The following is a 14,852-nucleotide window of genomic DNA, read 5'->3' as shown; positions in this document are numbered from 1 at the left end:
AATTTCTTGCAATCTCCTCTCAATTTCAGCTGTTAAAACTAGATAGACATTTGTTAAAAAGAAAAAATGGCACTTTTAGTATAATTTATTAATATAGTGGACTGTTGTCTAAGTATATAATTATAAAGGAACGTATTCCTACAGGGTGCGCAGTCTTAGATGGACACTATGGCTGCAGGGAACACTCTCACCTGTGCTCGCTCAGTCAAGGGGACACACGATGCCTCCAAACATCTGTTTCCTCAAACCGCTGGGAATCTCTCTGCAATGTTGGTCCTATGCAGTTAATAACCCCTCTTTTTGTTGTCCCATTGCAACTCAGTGAAAGTTGTCTTTCTGCGCCCTGTTAGACATTTACAGCGGAGCTGAGCAATGACGCAGCTGAGTCGCACGTCGCACATCTTAATGTTGTTGCTCAATCAAACTCCCCACAGGGTGTGAAAATGTAATCAAAGAAAAGTGTGGTTCATTTTGGAGCTTTAGAAAGTTACAGTAGAAGGGTGTCCATCACAACATTAAGTCTCCCTTCACCCTAAAAGAAGCTTTAACTGGAGATAATCAAAGAGCAAGGACAGTTTGTTCAGTCACATTAAGTCACACTGTTGAGTTACGGTGATTTGCATTGTGGGTAATGTTTTTAACTATATATGTATAATAAGTGCATCATCCAAAAGTGGCTGTACATCAATGAATGAAGTACTAAATACCTGTGAAGACACATAAAATATTCAGCTTTTTAGAGTGATTAACATGGTGAGATGAGCCGTGTGATATTGATCTGCTGCTTCACTGAGTACAATAAAATGTAAAACATATTTAATCATTAAATAACATGGCTCAATACCAACGTCTATCAACTGCTCTATTCATTTTCTTTTCTTTCTTCAACCGAAACCAACTCTCCATTTTTTCCGTCCTTGTGTTCCACTCGGCCCGTCTTCATTGACAATTCCTTTCACCCATTTTCATTTGGTCTTATTTCTTCACCCTGTGTTTGTCCTCGCAGTAATCAACTGCGGTGACCCTGGCGTGCCAGCCAACGGGTTGAGGCTGGGCAATGATTTCATTTACAACCTCACGGTCAGTTTCCAGTGTTCCCCTGGTTTTACTATGGACGCGGACCGGGCCTCCACTCTTATCTGCACCAAGGACCGGACCTGGAACGGCACCAAACCTCACTGCAAAGGTGAAGTTATTTAGCGTGATCTTTGTGTCAACACAGTGACGATGTAAACCAAGACTACAGCCAATGTATCTTTCATATATCGATCGCATTCACACTTGGACTGGAATGCAACCCGTTATTTAAAGTAACAGGCAGAATCCCTGATGTCCTCCAATGCCTCTTTGCTCCCTCTGTAGCGATCGTATGTGGTCCACCGCCTATCATCCCTAATGGACAGGTTGTCGGTACAGACTTCACCTGGGGCTCCAGCATCAGTTACTCCTGCAACCAAGGTTACCAGCTGTCTCTGCCCACTGTGTTAACATGCCAGGGCAACGGCAACTGGAGCGGAGAGAAACCCCAGTGCTTCCGTAAGTGGCGCACCGCTAACATCTCAAATCACATTACATGTAATTTATGTCTTCCTGACATTTATTTTAAAAGTATGTATGCATAGCCTTTGGTTAACATCTCAACCCCCCCATCTTATAACTTTATCATCATAACGTTATCCCTGTTTCTCTGTGTCCTTGTCTTTGCAGCTGTGTTCTGTGGAGACCCAGGGATGCCCGCCCAGGGGAGGAGGGAAGACCGAGGATTCACCTATCTCTCCTCCGTCTCCTTCTCCTGCTACTCTCCACTTATCCTGGTGGGATCTACCAGGAGATATTGTCAGTATGATGGCACTTGGAGTGGCACACAGCCCTCGTGCATAGGTAAGGCAATGGTTTCTCCACTGACGTTAAGACATGGCTAAATTGCCCTACATTTGCATGTGAGAGATGTCTTCCCTTGGCTGGCATGCATTATTCCCCTTAATTGTTTTTTTCATTCCCATTAGTTTAATTCATTAAAGCAATCCATAGAATTTCAGAATGACTGTGGTCGACATAATGCATGACAGCATTTGATCAGCAGTTGTCAGATAATTGCCGTGGTGTGTGTTTCAGATCCCACTCACACTACCTGTGGAGACCCCGGCACTCCTCTCTTTGGAAATCAGAACAACAGTCAAGGCTTCCAGGTGTGAATTAACACCTCTGCTTTGTGAAATATCTGCGCGCTGCGGTGTATAATTGACTCGCTCGTAGTCCAGTCAACATTTACACACGCTCTTGTGTGTCCTCTTACAGATCAGCAGCACTGTGTTCTTCAGCTGTAGAAAGGGATACTTACTTCAGGGCTCCATTACTCGCACTTGTCTGCCCAACCTCACTTGGAGTGGTTTTCAACCTGAGTGCATTGGTAAGTACACACTCGGCTCATATTAATGTAGACGCAAAAGTATAGCATTTTTTTTTAGAACGAATGACCCCAAACGTCCACCTGGGCAGACTTCTTTCTCGGTTTTTTGATGTTCTTGGCTTTTTCTCCTCTGATCCCTCCCCTTGTTCATCTCCTCAAACCAACTTGAACCTGTTTCACAGTCTCTTTTTCTTTGGTCACCCTAATCCGTCTCTCCCTTCTCTCTTGATGCAGCCCACCACTGCAGCCAACCGGAGCTGCAAGCCCAGTCTGATGTTAGAGCCATTGAACTGCCATCTCTTGGCTACACACTGATCTACACGTGTCAGCCTGGCTTCTACTTGGCCGGAGGATCAGAACACAGGACCTGCAGGTCCGATGGAAGCTGGACAGGGAAACCACCTCTCTGCGCAGGTATGAACGGGGGATACGTCACATCCAGTCAAGACTGAGAAATACCCAATGTTAAATATACGTAGACATGCCTTTTTGCTTTTTGCTGCTCTTAAATCACTTCAACGCCACTTTCCGAGGGTGGAGTGAATGTTAAAACATATCGTCTGACCTCACGCAAAGGCACGATCAACCACATTCACCAAAACCTTACGAGATTAGATGTGTGCACCTGCCCGACCACTTTCCGACACAGATGCATTAAACACTCCAAGCACGTCACCTCATATTTATAATGAGCGGTTTCCATTAGCAGCCTCTTTTGAAACCACGGAGGTCCGTGCCGGCACAGGATTCAATGGTGACTCAGGTTGGAAAATTGGGGATTCGGCTAATGTTGATGAATAGCTGTGTTATCCCTTGCTTATCCTCAGACACACGCCACTGTAGGACGGCCCATCCATCACACAATTGAACTCTATGTAATTGCACACTCACAAGAGTCAACCCCAGTACACGCACACACACACACACACACAAGCTTTGAAAATTTAACAAGGGTGCAGGACCTGATTAGGCCAATGCATCCCATTGATTAGGTTAGCAGAAGAGCCTATTTATAAATAGTGAGGCAGTGTTAACAAGGTCTAGCAGACAAATAGACTGCCATTAAGACGGCCTCAAGCACTGGCCTAAATACATATAGGAAACAAAATAGTCATTGTCCCGCAATTAACGATGGAAGAAGGATGCTTATAGCTAATAGAGAAAGACGTACGAGAGGGGAACCTCCGTGTGATAGATTGCATTCTAAGCCGTTGTGTAAATACAAAGGTTTAATGTTTTTTTTTCTTCTAAGGCGACGTCATTAAGACGTGAGGGAAAGAAAGAGAACTAGCCGCAGCGCATTTAGGGCAAAAAACAGCACCTGTGGGCGCAGTGATGGAAGGGAAGCTCAAAAGACTGACACCTAATAAAGCACGAGGCTGCAGGAGCGTGCGTGTGCATGGCTGTTTGTTGGTGTCCATATACTTTTATCCAAGGTGATATTTATGCCCATAAACTACCGTCAGTATACCTGTCTTTGCTTGTAGTTGCATGTAAGCCCCCCCCCCCCCCCCCCACGCCCCTCCTCGCTCTGCTTGCCTGTGTGGGTGTATCTTTACTACTGTGGTGTAGACCTGCGGCCCTGTGTGTGCAGCAGGGCTTTATTAAAGTTCTTCCCCTTGAAGCTGGGAAACTGTTTCTCTGACTTAGCAAAAGCCCCGCGGGGACAAGCGGGCCGCTCCTTGGGGCACTTTTGAGTTGAGTTCTGTCGCAGGCAGGCCTCACTCTGTCCATCACGCGGTTTATTAGTGGTGGAAGTGCTGATGGTGACATTGTCCAATTGCAATCGCCTCGGGGCTGTTTCGAGAGAAAATTGGCTTTCACTTTCACCTCGTGATCAACTTGGAAATGATTTCTTAACTAAGCAGTGTTTTGCTGTGCTCTTCAGCTGATAATCGCCCGAGTGGTAAGAGCCCGGTGGGTACAGTGCAGGAGCCGCCGTCCAAGTTACCAGGTAAGACTCTATTATATTCCAAGATGATTTGCTCCAATTATTGTATATATAGTGGAAATCTGATTTTATTTTCTGTATTTCTGGACGGGAAGCTTAATCAAAATACAATTCTGCTATATTTGAATCGACTTGTATCCAAATGATGGTCTGTGTGAGGTATCACAGCCTTGCTAAATCCGATTTCATCATCTCCTCTCCTCATTAAAAGCCTTTTTTCTTTCTGTCATCTGTATCCACCCTTTCGCTCTTTCAGTCCCTGCTGGTGTCTTTTCCAAGAACTCCCTCTGGAGGGGATCCTACGAGTACCTCGGGAAGAAGCAACCCGCTATGCTCAGCATCACCGCTTTCGAACCCTTTAGCAACCGTGTTAACGCGACACTCATCGACCACAGCGGAGTGGAACTCAAACTGGCTGGTTGGTGCACAAAAAGCAGAAGTCACTCTCAACACCTTCAAAACAATCACACAAACACACGCAGGAGACTTCACTGCGTTGGGGTTCCTACAAGCACACGATGTCAGATGAGATCCAGTGCAAAAGACAGAAAGCAGCCGGGCCGCTGCACGGAATAGATTGTGGAGCCACTGTCGTAGAATAGCAGACATTTACTTCTTTTTATCCGTAGCCGCATAACCACCATGCAGCTGTGATCGTTACGGCTCAAATTTGCTTGGGCTTGGACACTTCACTCCTCGTGTACCTCGGCGCTATCAATCCTCATCACTCATCACATCATTGTAGTGAAAACGATTCTTTACAGCTACAAATTGCCCCGCTCTCCAGTGGCAGTAATGTTGCTGATGCGTGTTTGCGGATAATTGTTGCTCCAAACTAACTGCCGGCCTGTTTTTCTTCTAGGTATTTATAAAAAGGAGGAAGCTCAGCTGCTGCTTCAGGTCCACCAGATCAGAGGCCCCGTGGAGATCTTTGTCAACAAGTTCAAAATAGACAACTGGGCCCTTGAAGGACATGTAAGTGCAAGTCCAGGGTTCGGGTTACGCAAACTCTGTGTGGCTGCAAATGTACTCCATTCAAACACACAAGAACGCATACACCTTTTATGTGATGCATGCACAAGCACACACACACACACACACACACACACACACACACACACACTAACCTTGTCACTCTCGGGAGATGGAGGGCCCACCAAGAGTTTCTCTTTAATTAAAATGTCAGTTAAATCATTGCCTGGTAATCAGGACTCAACAGACCCCCTGCACCCCTCTCTCTTTAGTATTATCCCACAACCTCAGTCACCTATACCGCACACCCACTCCAGATATCATTTTTAAAAAGCAGATCACAGTATATATGTTTAAATGGGCGTGCTTCACAAGCCTCACGACTCTTTAGTGTTTACGTACAAGCAAGCGGAGTGTTCCTCTTGTGTGTAACGCGGCTGAGTGTGTTTATGTTTCTGCTCTTGAGCAGAAAACGTCATATTAAATGTCAGCTACGAGAGCGCCTCTCAGCTCCTTTGACATGATATTTCGGGTTCTCCGTGCACCAGCTGCTGACACTTTGATGAGACTTTCCTTTGTGAAGCCTGGATGTGACACACAGAGTGTCTGTCTTCCGTTCCTCTCTCTCTCTCTCCCTAGGTGTCCTACATCTCTTCATCCAACTCCTTTGTGTACCAGGGATTTGTCAGAGGAAAAGGCTTTAGCCAATTTGGTCTCCAAAGACTGGGTGAGTAAGCTGCCTGCTTGGTTATAGAAACCACTCAGACCAAGCTGTCTCTTGAGGAAAGACTGTTATTTTTTGTATTTTTTTCCCCCTGTCTAGATCTCTATCACAGAAAGCTCTCACTTCTAATATGCCTAGCGTTCTTAAGCTCAGTTGCGGTTGTGGTGTGCTGGATTTCTAATTGATGTACTTTCACAAAACAATTTTGGAGAGCGGGGCAAACCCGGTTCAATAACATGATTGATATTTAGAAAAAACACACCACACCTACCAAAAACCTCTCCTTCACAAATTGTGGGTAGTGTGTTGATGCTCACGGTTCCTTTGCCATGTCAAGTCACCTCACATCTCTCCGTTTGGATACAGTAAATACCATCTATTCTCTGCTGTGTGTCATTCCGTGGTTCCTTTAGTGACTTTAGCTATGCTGTCAAGGATATTGAACATTTTTTCAAAAGGCTGCAGCGATCCAAAAATGCTGCTTCATGTCCGTGACCTAAATAAATCCCACCCATATTATCCTCCCCGCTACAGTTTGTGCACCACGAGTTCTCACAGACCCGACTCCCTGGATCTGAATGTCTGCTGCAGTCGAGCAGTCTGCGTGTATGATTCTTTAACTTTTTGCTTTACTTTCTGGTTTGCTTCATTTTTTTTGCCAGAACATTGGTTTACTGCTGCCACCAGTATGTTTGCACAGAGAAAACTATCGAATTGATCTTTTTTAGATGCTAATCAGCATCAGGGCCAATCATGTGCCGAAAGATCAAGAAAGGTTTTGGACTTTAAAACCTAATTTCTGATATGCATTAACTAGAAAATGGACTTGCTTGTTGGTTAATTCATTTTGTTCGTTCTTCATGTAGCCTGCATGGCCTTAGACTCTCTTAAGTCCCTGTAAGACAATGCGTTCAGGTAGAAATTCTCTAGATGAAAGAAATGGCTAAATCTGCTCTGACAATTTAAATTTGAACTAAATCCTTTACACTCCGATTTTTTAATTCCCTGTTCCATATGTGACATGCAGACAATGCTCACACTTCTGCTGTTTTCTTTTGCTAATGCTGTTGAAGTTGAAATATTTTACGAGACTTTTTAAAAGCAAAGCCCAGATTGCAGCGGCTTCCACGTTGGCTGCACGGCAGTCTCAAGAGCAGCAGTGCGGGTACCAAAATAGACGCAATATGGAATTGACTAACTTGGAATTAGTGCTAACACAGATTAAGTGTGCGTATGCACAGGCAAGGTTGTGTGAACATAATGGAAGTGGATGTGAAAATCTGCTGTAATGAGAGAGGTGCTTGAACAGCAGGTGCAGAACACCCCCCCACTCCCACCAGACCCCACACCCCTCTCCCAGCCACGGCACACTGATTGAGCAAACAGCTCTTTATTAATACTGAGGACTGGGGCCGGTGCCAGGGCATTTGTGTGCATGTGTGTTTAAGTGTGTATGAGTAAAGCGGATGGGAGGAGGGGTTTGGACGTCTTGAAAAACAAAAAAAATCAATTTGTCGAGGTTTTCCCGTTTGGTTTTTAACTCCGTGGAGGTGTAACTGCGACTGCAGTTGGGTTGCCCGAGTGCGTGTTTATGTGTCTGTGTGTGTTTGTGTGCATCGGTGTGCGAGTGAGCTCGCGCTCATGCAGCAGGGGGTTGATTTGAAACTCCACAGATTCCACTAATTCCTTCTTGTTTGTCACTCGGCCTTTCATTGGAGCTTTTTTGGCCTTCTGCGGCAAACAGGTGGGCTGCCGCTGCTCCGATGTAGCTGTTGCAGACACACACACTCACCTCCGTAAATTAGAGGATGAATCTGAAATGACTTAATGGCTTTTGGCGTATGATGTCAGTAATTAAGACTCATTGCTAGGATAATTGAATTTGACATTGCCGGGGGGAGAATGAAAATTCAGCATTGTCACATCATTTAAAAAGTCTCCTATATATAAGCAAAGCTTTCCTGGCAGGCCTCCTCAGCGTTTACAGGTAGTTTGATTTGCAGGTGAGGCGGGTTTCCTGTTTGTTTCTTTTAATTATTGTATTCGTGGGATATAATCATAATGCATATAATGTAAGTGATGCTAAACCAAGGACTCGATGTCGTCTGTCCCCCCCCCCCCCCCCCCCCCCCCCAGAGAGCTTAGATTCCAGCAAAGACAACACAGGCTACAACTTTGCATCCAACAGCAGTTCCGTGGCAGCAGCCATCCTAGTGCCTTTTATAGCCATGATCATCGCAGGCTTCGCTCTGTATCTCTACAAACACAGGTAAGGCTCGCAGTGTTGATCTATGTCACAGTACACCTGCAATCAACATTGTAACGTTGCTCAACTTACGAAGGGTCTCAAGCCAAAGTTAAATTTATCTCTGCAACGTTCGCCCTTCAGAATCCATTCATATCGTTCATGACAGTGGGAAGGACGGAAGTAGTAGGCTGTTTGATTCAGTATTTGCTTACACTGTCCCAATGGCAGACTGAGTGAGTCAGTGAGTGACCCACCGTGCAGCAATTAGGTAATTAATCCATTGGTCGATTGATCAAAAAGCAAAACATTGATAGTGAATTGATGACAAGCGTTGGCTGGTTCTAGCTTCTTGAATGTGATTACGATCTGATCCTTTTGGCATCCTGATATAAATTCAGATTCAATGTGTTTCAACTGTTGGTCAGGAAAAAACAGATCCTCAGTGATGTCACGGACTAGACTAATAACTGATGAATTAATTGAAAGGGTGATGATTTGTTGGGTTTCAGGAGAAGACCCAAAGTCCCCTTCAATGGTTACGTGGGCCACGAGAACACCAATGGACGCGCTACGTTTGAGAACCCCATGTATGACCGCAACATCCAACCCACCGACATCATGGCCAGTGAGACAGAGTTTACAGTCAGCACAGTGTGCACTGCTGTATAGCAACTTCTTCCCCCAGAGGTGAGAACCAAACACCACCACGCCACGCGGGTTCATGACGGAGCAGGGACGTAGAGCACCGGGCTTATGGATGTAGCGGAAGATATTGCCATGTGGCTGACTTTAGTTGATCTAAAAACATTCTTCTTCTGTGTTTTTACTTTTGATTTGTATTTGCATTTTAAATTGTTTTTTTTTTAATCTGGTTTGTTTATGCTTTATTCAAAGATAATGAACATGTTTTTTTGAATTTGTACTCTGATGAAAATATTACATTTATGGTTTTATCTTCTTTGGGATTATTTTACCTTCACTATCTCCCCATCTTTCTTTTTTCTGTGTTTTAATTTCTTTTAATTTGACTCTGTTCCTCACCTGTCGGCTACTATCTCTCGTCTTATCCTTTTCCCACGCTCAGTTAGGGGAGGAGAGGTGGACCACATAGCTTCCCTGCCAACTGAGGACATCCATAGTTCCTCGGGCCGAGGGCAAGACAAAGATCCTTTTATTTGCTGTAGTACATTCAAGAAACATCTCCAATGGCAAAGGCTCCGACCCGCAGCAGACGAGAAAAAAGTGGAACCACGTGAAGACAATAAGGACTGTAACAAAAGCCAACAACAAAATGCTTTTTGTAACTCTTCATGGTTTCTTGATACTTTTTCCATATTTCGAGGAGGAGCTTTGACCTGAAACTGCAGCCTGCAGGAGTACTGCTGGAAGCAAAGCTGTGATGGATTTTCTCACCTGCTTCGCCTGAACCCAAAGGGAATTGTATGGTCAACCATAAGTCTAGAAATTGACCTGTAGCTAACAAAGATCTCCGTGCAAGTCAACTGCACGGAGGACTACCACACGTCGGTCTGCTCGACTCGAAGAGAGACAGTCTGGACTGTTTTGATTCAAGCTTCTCTCTGTTTTCCATTTTTCTCATTTTGGGTTCTCTTTTTATACACTGCTTGCTTTCTGTGATGAATAACTGGAAACCCTGTAATTCCCGGACGGTCTGTTCCTGCAGCTGTCTGGAAGTGTTCGTAGGAGGCCCGTCAGTCTCTGGCTGTGAATGAGTTAAAAATTCACTACGTCATGATGCTCATTTGTTGAGGTTTCTTTGAAGCAGGAATGAAATCTGCCTGCGAAGGCAGCTGTGTCCAGAGGACATGTTAAAAGGTTGCAACGGCTGCTTTAGACAAAACGTGCACTTATGTGTACAGGTCAGTGAGACGTTTCCCCTTTGTCTTTTGGCCCCAAATCTACCCTGATACACAACTTTGCAAAATGTTCTCAACCATTATTTTCTTTGGAGTCATGAGACTACCTGCAGGCCCTGTACATGGATAAAACAAAAGGATATCGGGAACAAATGCTGTTAAATTGACTAGGAAAAAGGTGTGTGAGCTTTTATCTGCTTCTCTCTGTTTTCAATGATTGACGTGCGATCTCTTTACATGTTTATGTCTGGAAGAGAAGACCAGACCTCAAGGAGGTGTGGAAAAGCAAATCCAACTCTTGTCTAACAAAATGTTAAAGAAGAGCTTATTATCTCATATTTGCTCCACATTGGCATCTGTTACAACTTTTCTGCCCATTTGGAGGAAAATCGCCTTGGTGAAAGTAGGCATGTCAACTACGATACATTACATTTCAGTGATGTGTAAATGTCTCGGGACCACATCTCTTTTTTCTCTTTGTTTCCAAAAGTCCCCCCCCCCCAAAAAAAACTATTGCACCAAGCAATTGACAGAGAAACACGCGGCCCCTTGTTCTTTGGACATACAGAATTTTTGTCTAATGTTTCGGCAGCTTGAAGGTAATACGTACTGCATTCTCCCTGAGATGGAGTGTCAGCGTGAGCTCCTTTTAACTTGGCCTTAGGAAAACAAAGATCAAAGTGTGGCCGTGTTTGAACTCCCTCAAAATGTACAGCTGAAGGCCCCCGAGTCTGAAGAATGGATTCCCAGTCAGATGTGTGTTTCTCCTGGATTACGCGCAGGTCTTTTTTTTCCTCCCAAGTTAACTTCTGACAGCTCAGGCCTTCTAGAAAAAAACACTGGGGTTGCTTTGCTTTTGTCGTCGCTCATGGTGGAAATGTTGCAGACGCTTCCCTCTGAGCTGTGACAGCCGAGGAGCTGCTCGCATACCAATTACTCCGATGCATTCAATTTGAAATGATAAATGTGATAAGAAAACCGCGTTCATGCTTCTGATGCCAGGGAGTGATACCCAGAAATATGGTTTGGAAAGTGCGACACAGGAGGAGACTGTCGATAACTATGAAAGGAGGAATCTACTTTGGCAGGTGGATGACATCACCAACGTGAAACAATCAGAACGCTAATGAATTTGTGACCCTTAAATTGTGTGTTTGTCGGTGTGTGTGTGTGTGTGTGTGTGTGTGTGTGTGTGTGTGTGTGTGTGAAAGCGTTTGAGTGGGTGGATTTATAAAAACACCTCCTCCCAGCTATCTGGCCCTCGCTCACCATCCCCATACATGTGTATTCATGCTGTAGAGGGTGAATAGTGCTCCGAACTTCACTGCAGCAAATTGAGCCATTACGTGCAATTTACTTTAATTTAGCCATGCCTCATTGTCATACCCATATTGAATCCTGAGTTCACCTTCGCATCATCACTGACAGGACAGGTCATCAGTTACGTAGTGTGGAAAACATCCATAGCTTCCTACCATGTAGTCTGTCTTTTAAGGGTTGGAAACTGGAACCGAAATTTTATTTGATATTTTTGTGTACATTTATAAATAAATGCAACAAAGTGACTTTCAGAGTCAAAATCAACCTCTGCAGAGTACCGACAGGTTTTCAAATGAAGTCTTTAAAGTCACCTAGAGTACATTGTTTCCCTTATGAATCCAGGCCTTTGAAACCAATCACTGTATTGTTCCTTCAATTAGATTTTCCATGGGTCAGTAATTGCTCATCCAGTTTTATTACTTTTAAAGCTCTCGCTTATCTCGACAGTGAGGATAGAATATTGCTCCTTTCTTGCTCTGGTTGAGAAGTGATGGAAAAGGAAACGATTGAATTACCCAGTGGATTTCATGAAAGGAGCTGTTGCACTCCCATTATCTTGAAGGCATTGTTACTCTGTCCGCATAGTTGCATGTGGCTGTTGCATTGTGTATTGTGCATTTCATTAGTTTTTGTTCCGAAATTGCACTAAATATTTCAGCAGTCGCTTCATTACGTTGCAGATAGTTTTTGTTAAGGCCACTTTGATGTGGTCTCCCCCCTCTGCTCATTCCTCCCGTGGCAACGTTTAGCACGCTTTATTGAGCTGCGTTGAGTTTAAAACAAACCAATAAGACACAATGCCCCCACTGACTAGAAGTAACTAATTATATTTGACTAGGTTTAGACTGTAGTTTTGGATAAACGTAATACAGAAGTATAAGCTCATGGCACTCTTTTTATTTCTCCCAAAAGGGCTCAAGAAATTCTAAAAATGGTTTTAAAGGGCCAGATTTTTAATTTTTTCAATGTTCCTTCCTCCTGTCTTTAATAAGCACTTTACATTCATCATAGTGCCTTGGTAAACCTGCTTAAGTGGCTCTATTTTTTCCAAACATCATATAATTACCAGAATTGGAGGCATTATAATGTTAGATGAATCTAATTTATCTTCCCGACCTGCATAACCCGAAGAGACATCCGTACTTTGCATCTGTGTTTATGAGCTGAGCCGAGCGTTTGGCTCATCCAAAAGGAGCAATGTGTTTATAAGTACTGTAACGTCTGGCTGATAATTAATTAAAGGTTCACCGAATTAGAATCTAGCGAAATTACCAAATGAAGACAAATGGTTTCAATCAGTCCCGGATGTTGCTTCATTTGGCTGCGCTACTTAGAAAAGTTTTTAATGGGGATGAAAATATTTTCAAAAATTCATGCTTGTAATTTTGCAGTATGGGGTTTTCCATTTAATGGGCACTACATCTATAGAAATACTTTTCTTTTTAACCCATCTGGGTTAGTCCGGAAAAGTTCTCAGAGAAAGTGCAGCGCAGTCGTTTGAAGATCTGTGGATTCTGGATTGAGAGTTTAAAGAGGCAAATTTCTTGATAGCGGCCGGCTACTTCCTGGTTCTCTTTGCATATTTTAAGACAGAAACTCTGATCATCCGAGGTTCATTTTCGTTATCGGCCAGACGCAGCTCCGAGTCGCCTCCTGCTCACCATCCCCTCTGTAACAAAAAACTCAGCGGGGCTGTGTGGCGTTCCAGTTCCCATCTAGCTCACTGAAATAGGCCCCGAACGCTTCTCATTTCTTTCTGCAGCTCGTGCTCTCGCTTTTCCGTGTGTAAGTGCACTGGAAGAACCGAGCAAACCCCTCGGGGCCCGCTGTGTGTGCGCATCAACTATTATTTGTAATCTCCCATCTTCCATTGTCAACGCGTATGGACGGCTACGAATGAGCCCGAAATACTGCTGTGTTTTTCAGGCCCATTCCATGCAATTTGCCTCCTGCAGTGTCTCTAGTGGGCTCTAACATGGGGGGAAAGAGGGTAAGGAGATGTTTTTTTTTTCTTCTGTAAATGGAGATTAGAGAGTGGAACGGTAGTTTCATGATTTAGGATTAGGTCACTGGAGTTATTACTGACCAATTGCTGAATGTATTTCATTTTACCGATATCTGTATTCCTATAACTGCTCCTCTGTTTGTATACGGTGATCATAAGTTCATTCATATTTAGTGTTATACATACGTATTTACAGAGCTGCTTTTTATTACCAGAGACTTTACATTCCTGTATTTTTGTTATGGCAACACAGTTATTGCAAGGTCTTTTTCTTTTCTTTTTTTTTTCATATTTTCATTTCAGCCCAATATATCTCTCTGCTAACCCGTAATTGAGACATAAACTCAGAAATAACACTTAAGCAGAAATCAACACGGCCCCTGGAACACCACGACAAAACAGTAAAAGACAGAAGTTCAGTGTGGATGTCTTGCTGCACACCAAAAGGTTACCTGTGAAGAAATGAATTAAAGTGGACTGGAGCAGACTGTGTGCAACCACAGAGAAGGAAAGTGTCTCGAAGAAAACTGAATATGTTGACAAATAAAAAAAAAACCTTTTTGTACAGAGATATATTTTTGTGAAAATACATTTGTAATATAAAAAAGAAAAAATGAATTGACATATATGTAAATGTTTTTCTTTTTCATTATTGTAGTACAAATGCTAGCGGGGAGTATATGAAGAATCTCTCTATAAATAAATATATATAAATATATATATATAAATATATACAAAGAAAACTAGAAACAAGGCTTTTTGTATATGTAAAAAAGATTGTACATAAAAGTTTACATACATACTGTACATATGTAAGACCCACCATGGCTTGTCTGCAATATATAAAATGTATTTTATCCGTCTGTATATGATGCTTTGCATTGTGTCTAAGCTTATTCTACTTTCTTGAACTTGAAACTTATTTTGAAGGTTTTGGAATAAAATATAAAACCTACTTTTCCATTGTGGTGTTTATTGGCTGCATTGCTTTAGATTGATTGCTTTAGATTAATCCTTAATAAATGTTTCAGAGAGCAGGGAGAGTGCATTTGTTTTTAGAGAAAAGAAGGGCCTGTTGCTCACTAAATCTTCCATGATGGCAGCTCACTTTTTAGCTGGTCAACGTTAGTAATTTAATTTCTAATCTAATAGCAATCAGCTCTATTAACATGAAGTCACTGTGGGAAAAAAATACAGTTTCAGGTAACCTAGAATCTTTTTTATTTTAAAGCGGTTCAAATCTCAGTAGTTAACAAACTAAAAATGCATTGTTGATCTACATAGCCACACTGTTTGTGCCTCTTTGTGCTTCATCATTTAATGTTTTGTATATTATGACAGTGGG

The 14,852-nt window shown here is 43.1% G+C and overlaps 1 protein-coding gene across 1 annotated transcript in view; it reads left to right on the top strand.

The window, feature by feature from the left end:
• Nucleotides 1–14,462, top strand: part of csmd2 (CUB and Sushi multiple domains 2) — a 174,237-nt gene extending 159,775 nt beyond the window's left edge. The window contains exons 60-72 of the mRNA XM_040188144.2: nucleotides 1,007–1,186; nucleotides 1,363–1,536; nucleotides 1,708–1,881; nucleotides 2,116–2,189; nucleotides 2,299–2,410; nucleotides 2,645–2,824; nucleotides 4,299–4,364; nucleotides 4,618–4,779; nucleotides 5,224–5,336; nucleotides 5,973–6,060; nucleotides 8,194–8,326; nucleotides 8,815–8,992; nucleotides 9,390–14,462. Of these exons, the coding sequence (XP_040044078.1) occupies nucleotides 1,007–1,186; nucleotides 1,363–1,536; nucleotides 1,708–1,881; nucleotides 2,116–2,189; nucleotides 2,299–2,410; nucleotides 2,645–2,824; nucleotides 4,299–4,364; nucleotides 4,618–4,779; nucleotides 5,224–5,336; nucleotides 5,973–6,060; nucleotides 8,194–8,326; nucleotides 8,815–8,974 (1,616 nt within the window). The 3' untranslated portion in view covers nucleotides 8,975–8,992; nucleotides 9,390–14,462. The remainder of the gene's footprint in view (nucleotides 1–1,006; nucleotides 1,187–1,362; nucleotides 1,537–1,707; nucleotides 1,882–2,115; nucleotides 2,190–2,298; nucleotides 2,411–2,644; nucleotides 2,825–4,298; nucleotides 4,365–4,617; nucleotides 4,780–5,223; nucleotides 5,337–5,972; nucleotides 6,061–8,193; nucleotides 8,327–8,814; nucleotides 8,993–9,389) is intronic.
• Nucleotides 14,463–14,852: the final 390 nt, after the last annotated feature.

This window comes from Gasterosteus aculeatus, chromosome 10 (assembly GCF_964276395.1).
Source record: "Gasterosteus aculeatus chromosome 10, fGasAcu3.hap1.1, whole genome shotgun sequence".
Taxonomy (NCBI): Eukaryota; Metazoa; Chordata; class Actinopteri; order Perciformes; family Gasterosteidae; genus Gasterosteus; species Gasterosteus aculeatus.
This window is presented reverse-complemented; position numbering and strand designations above follow the sequence as displayed.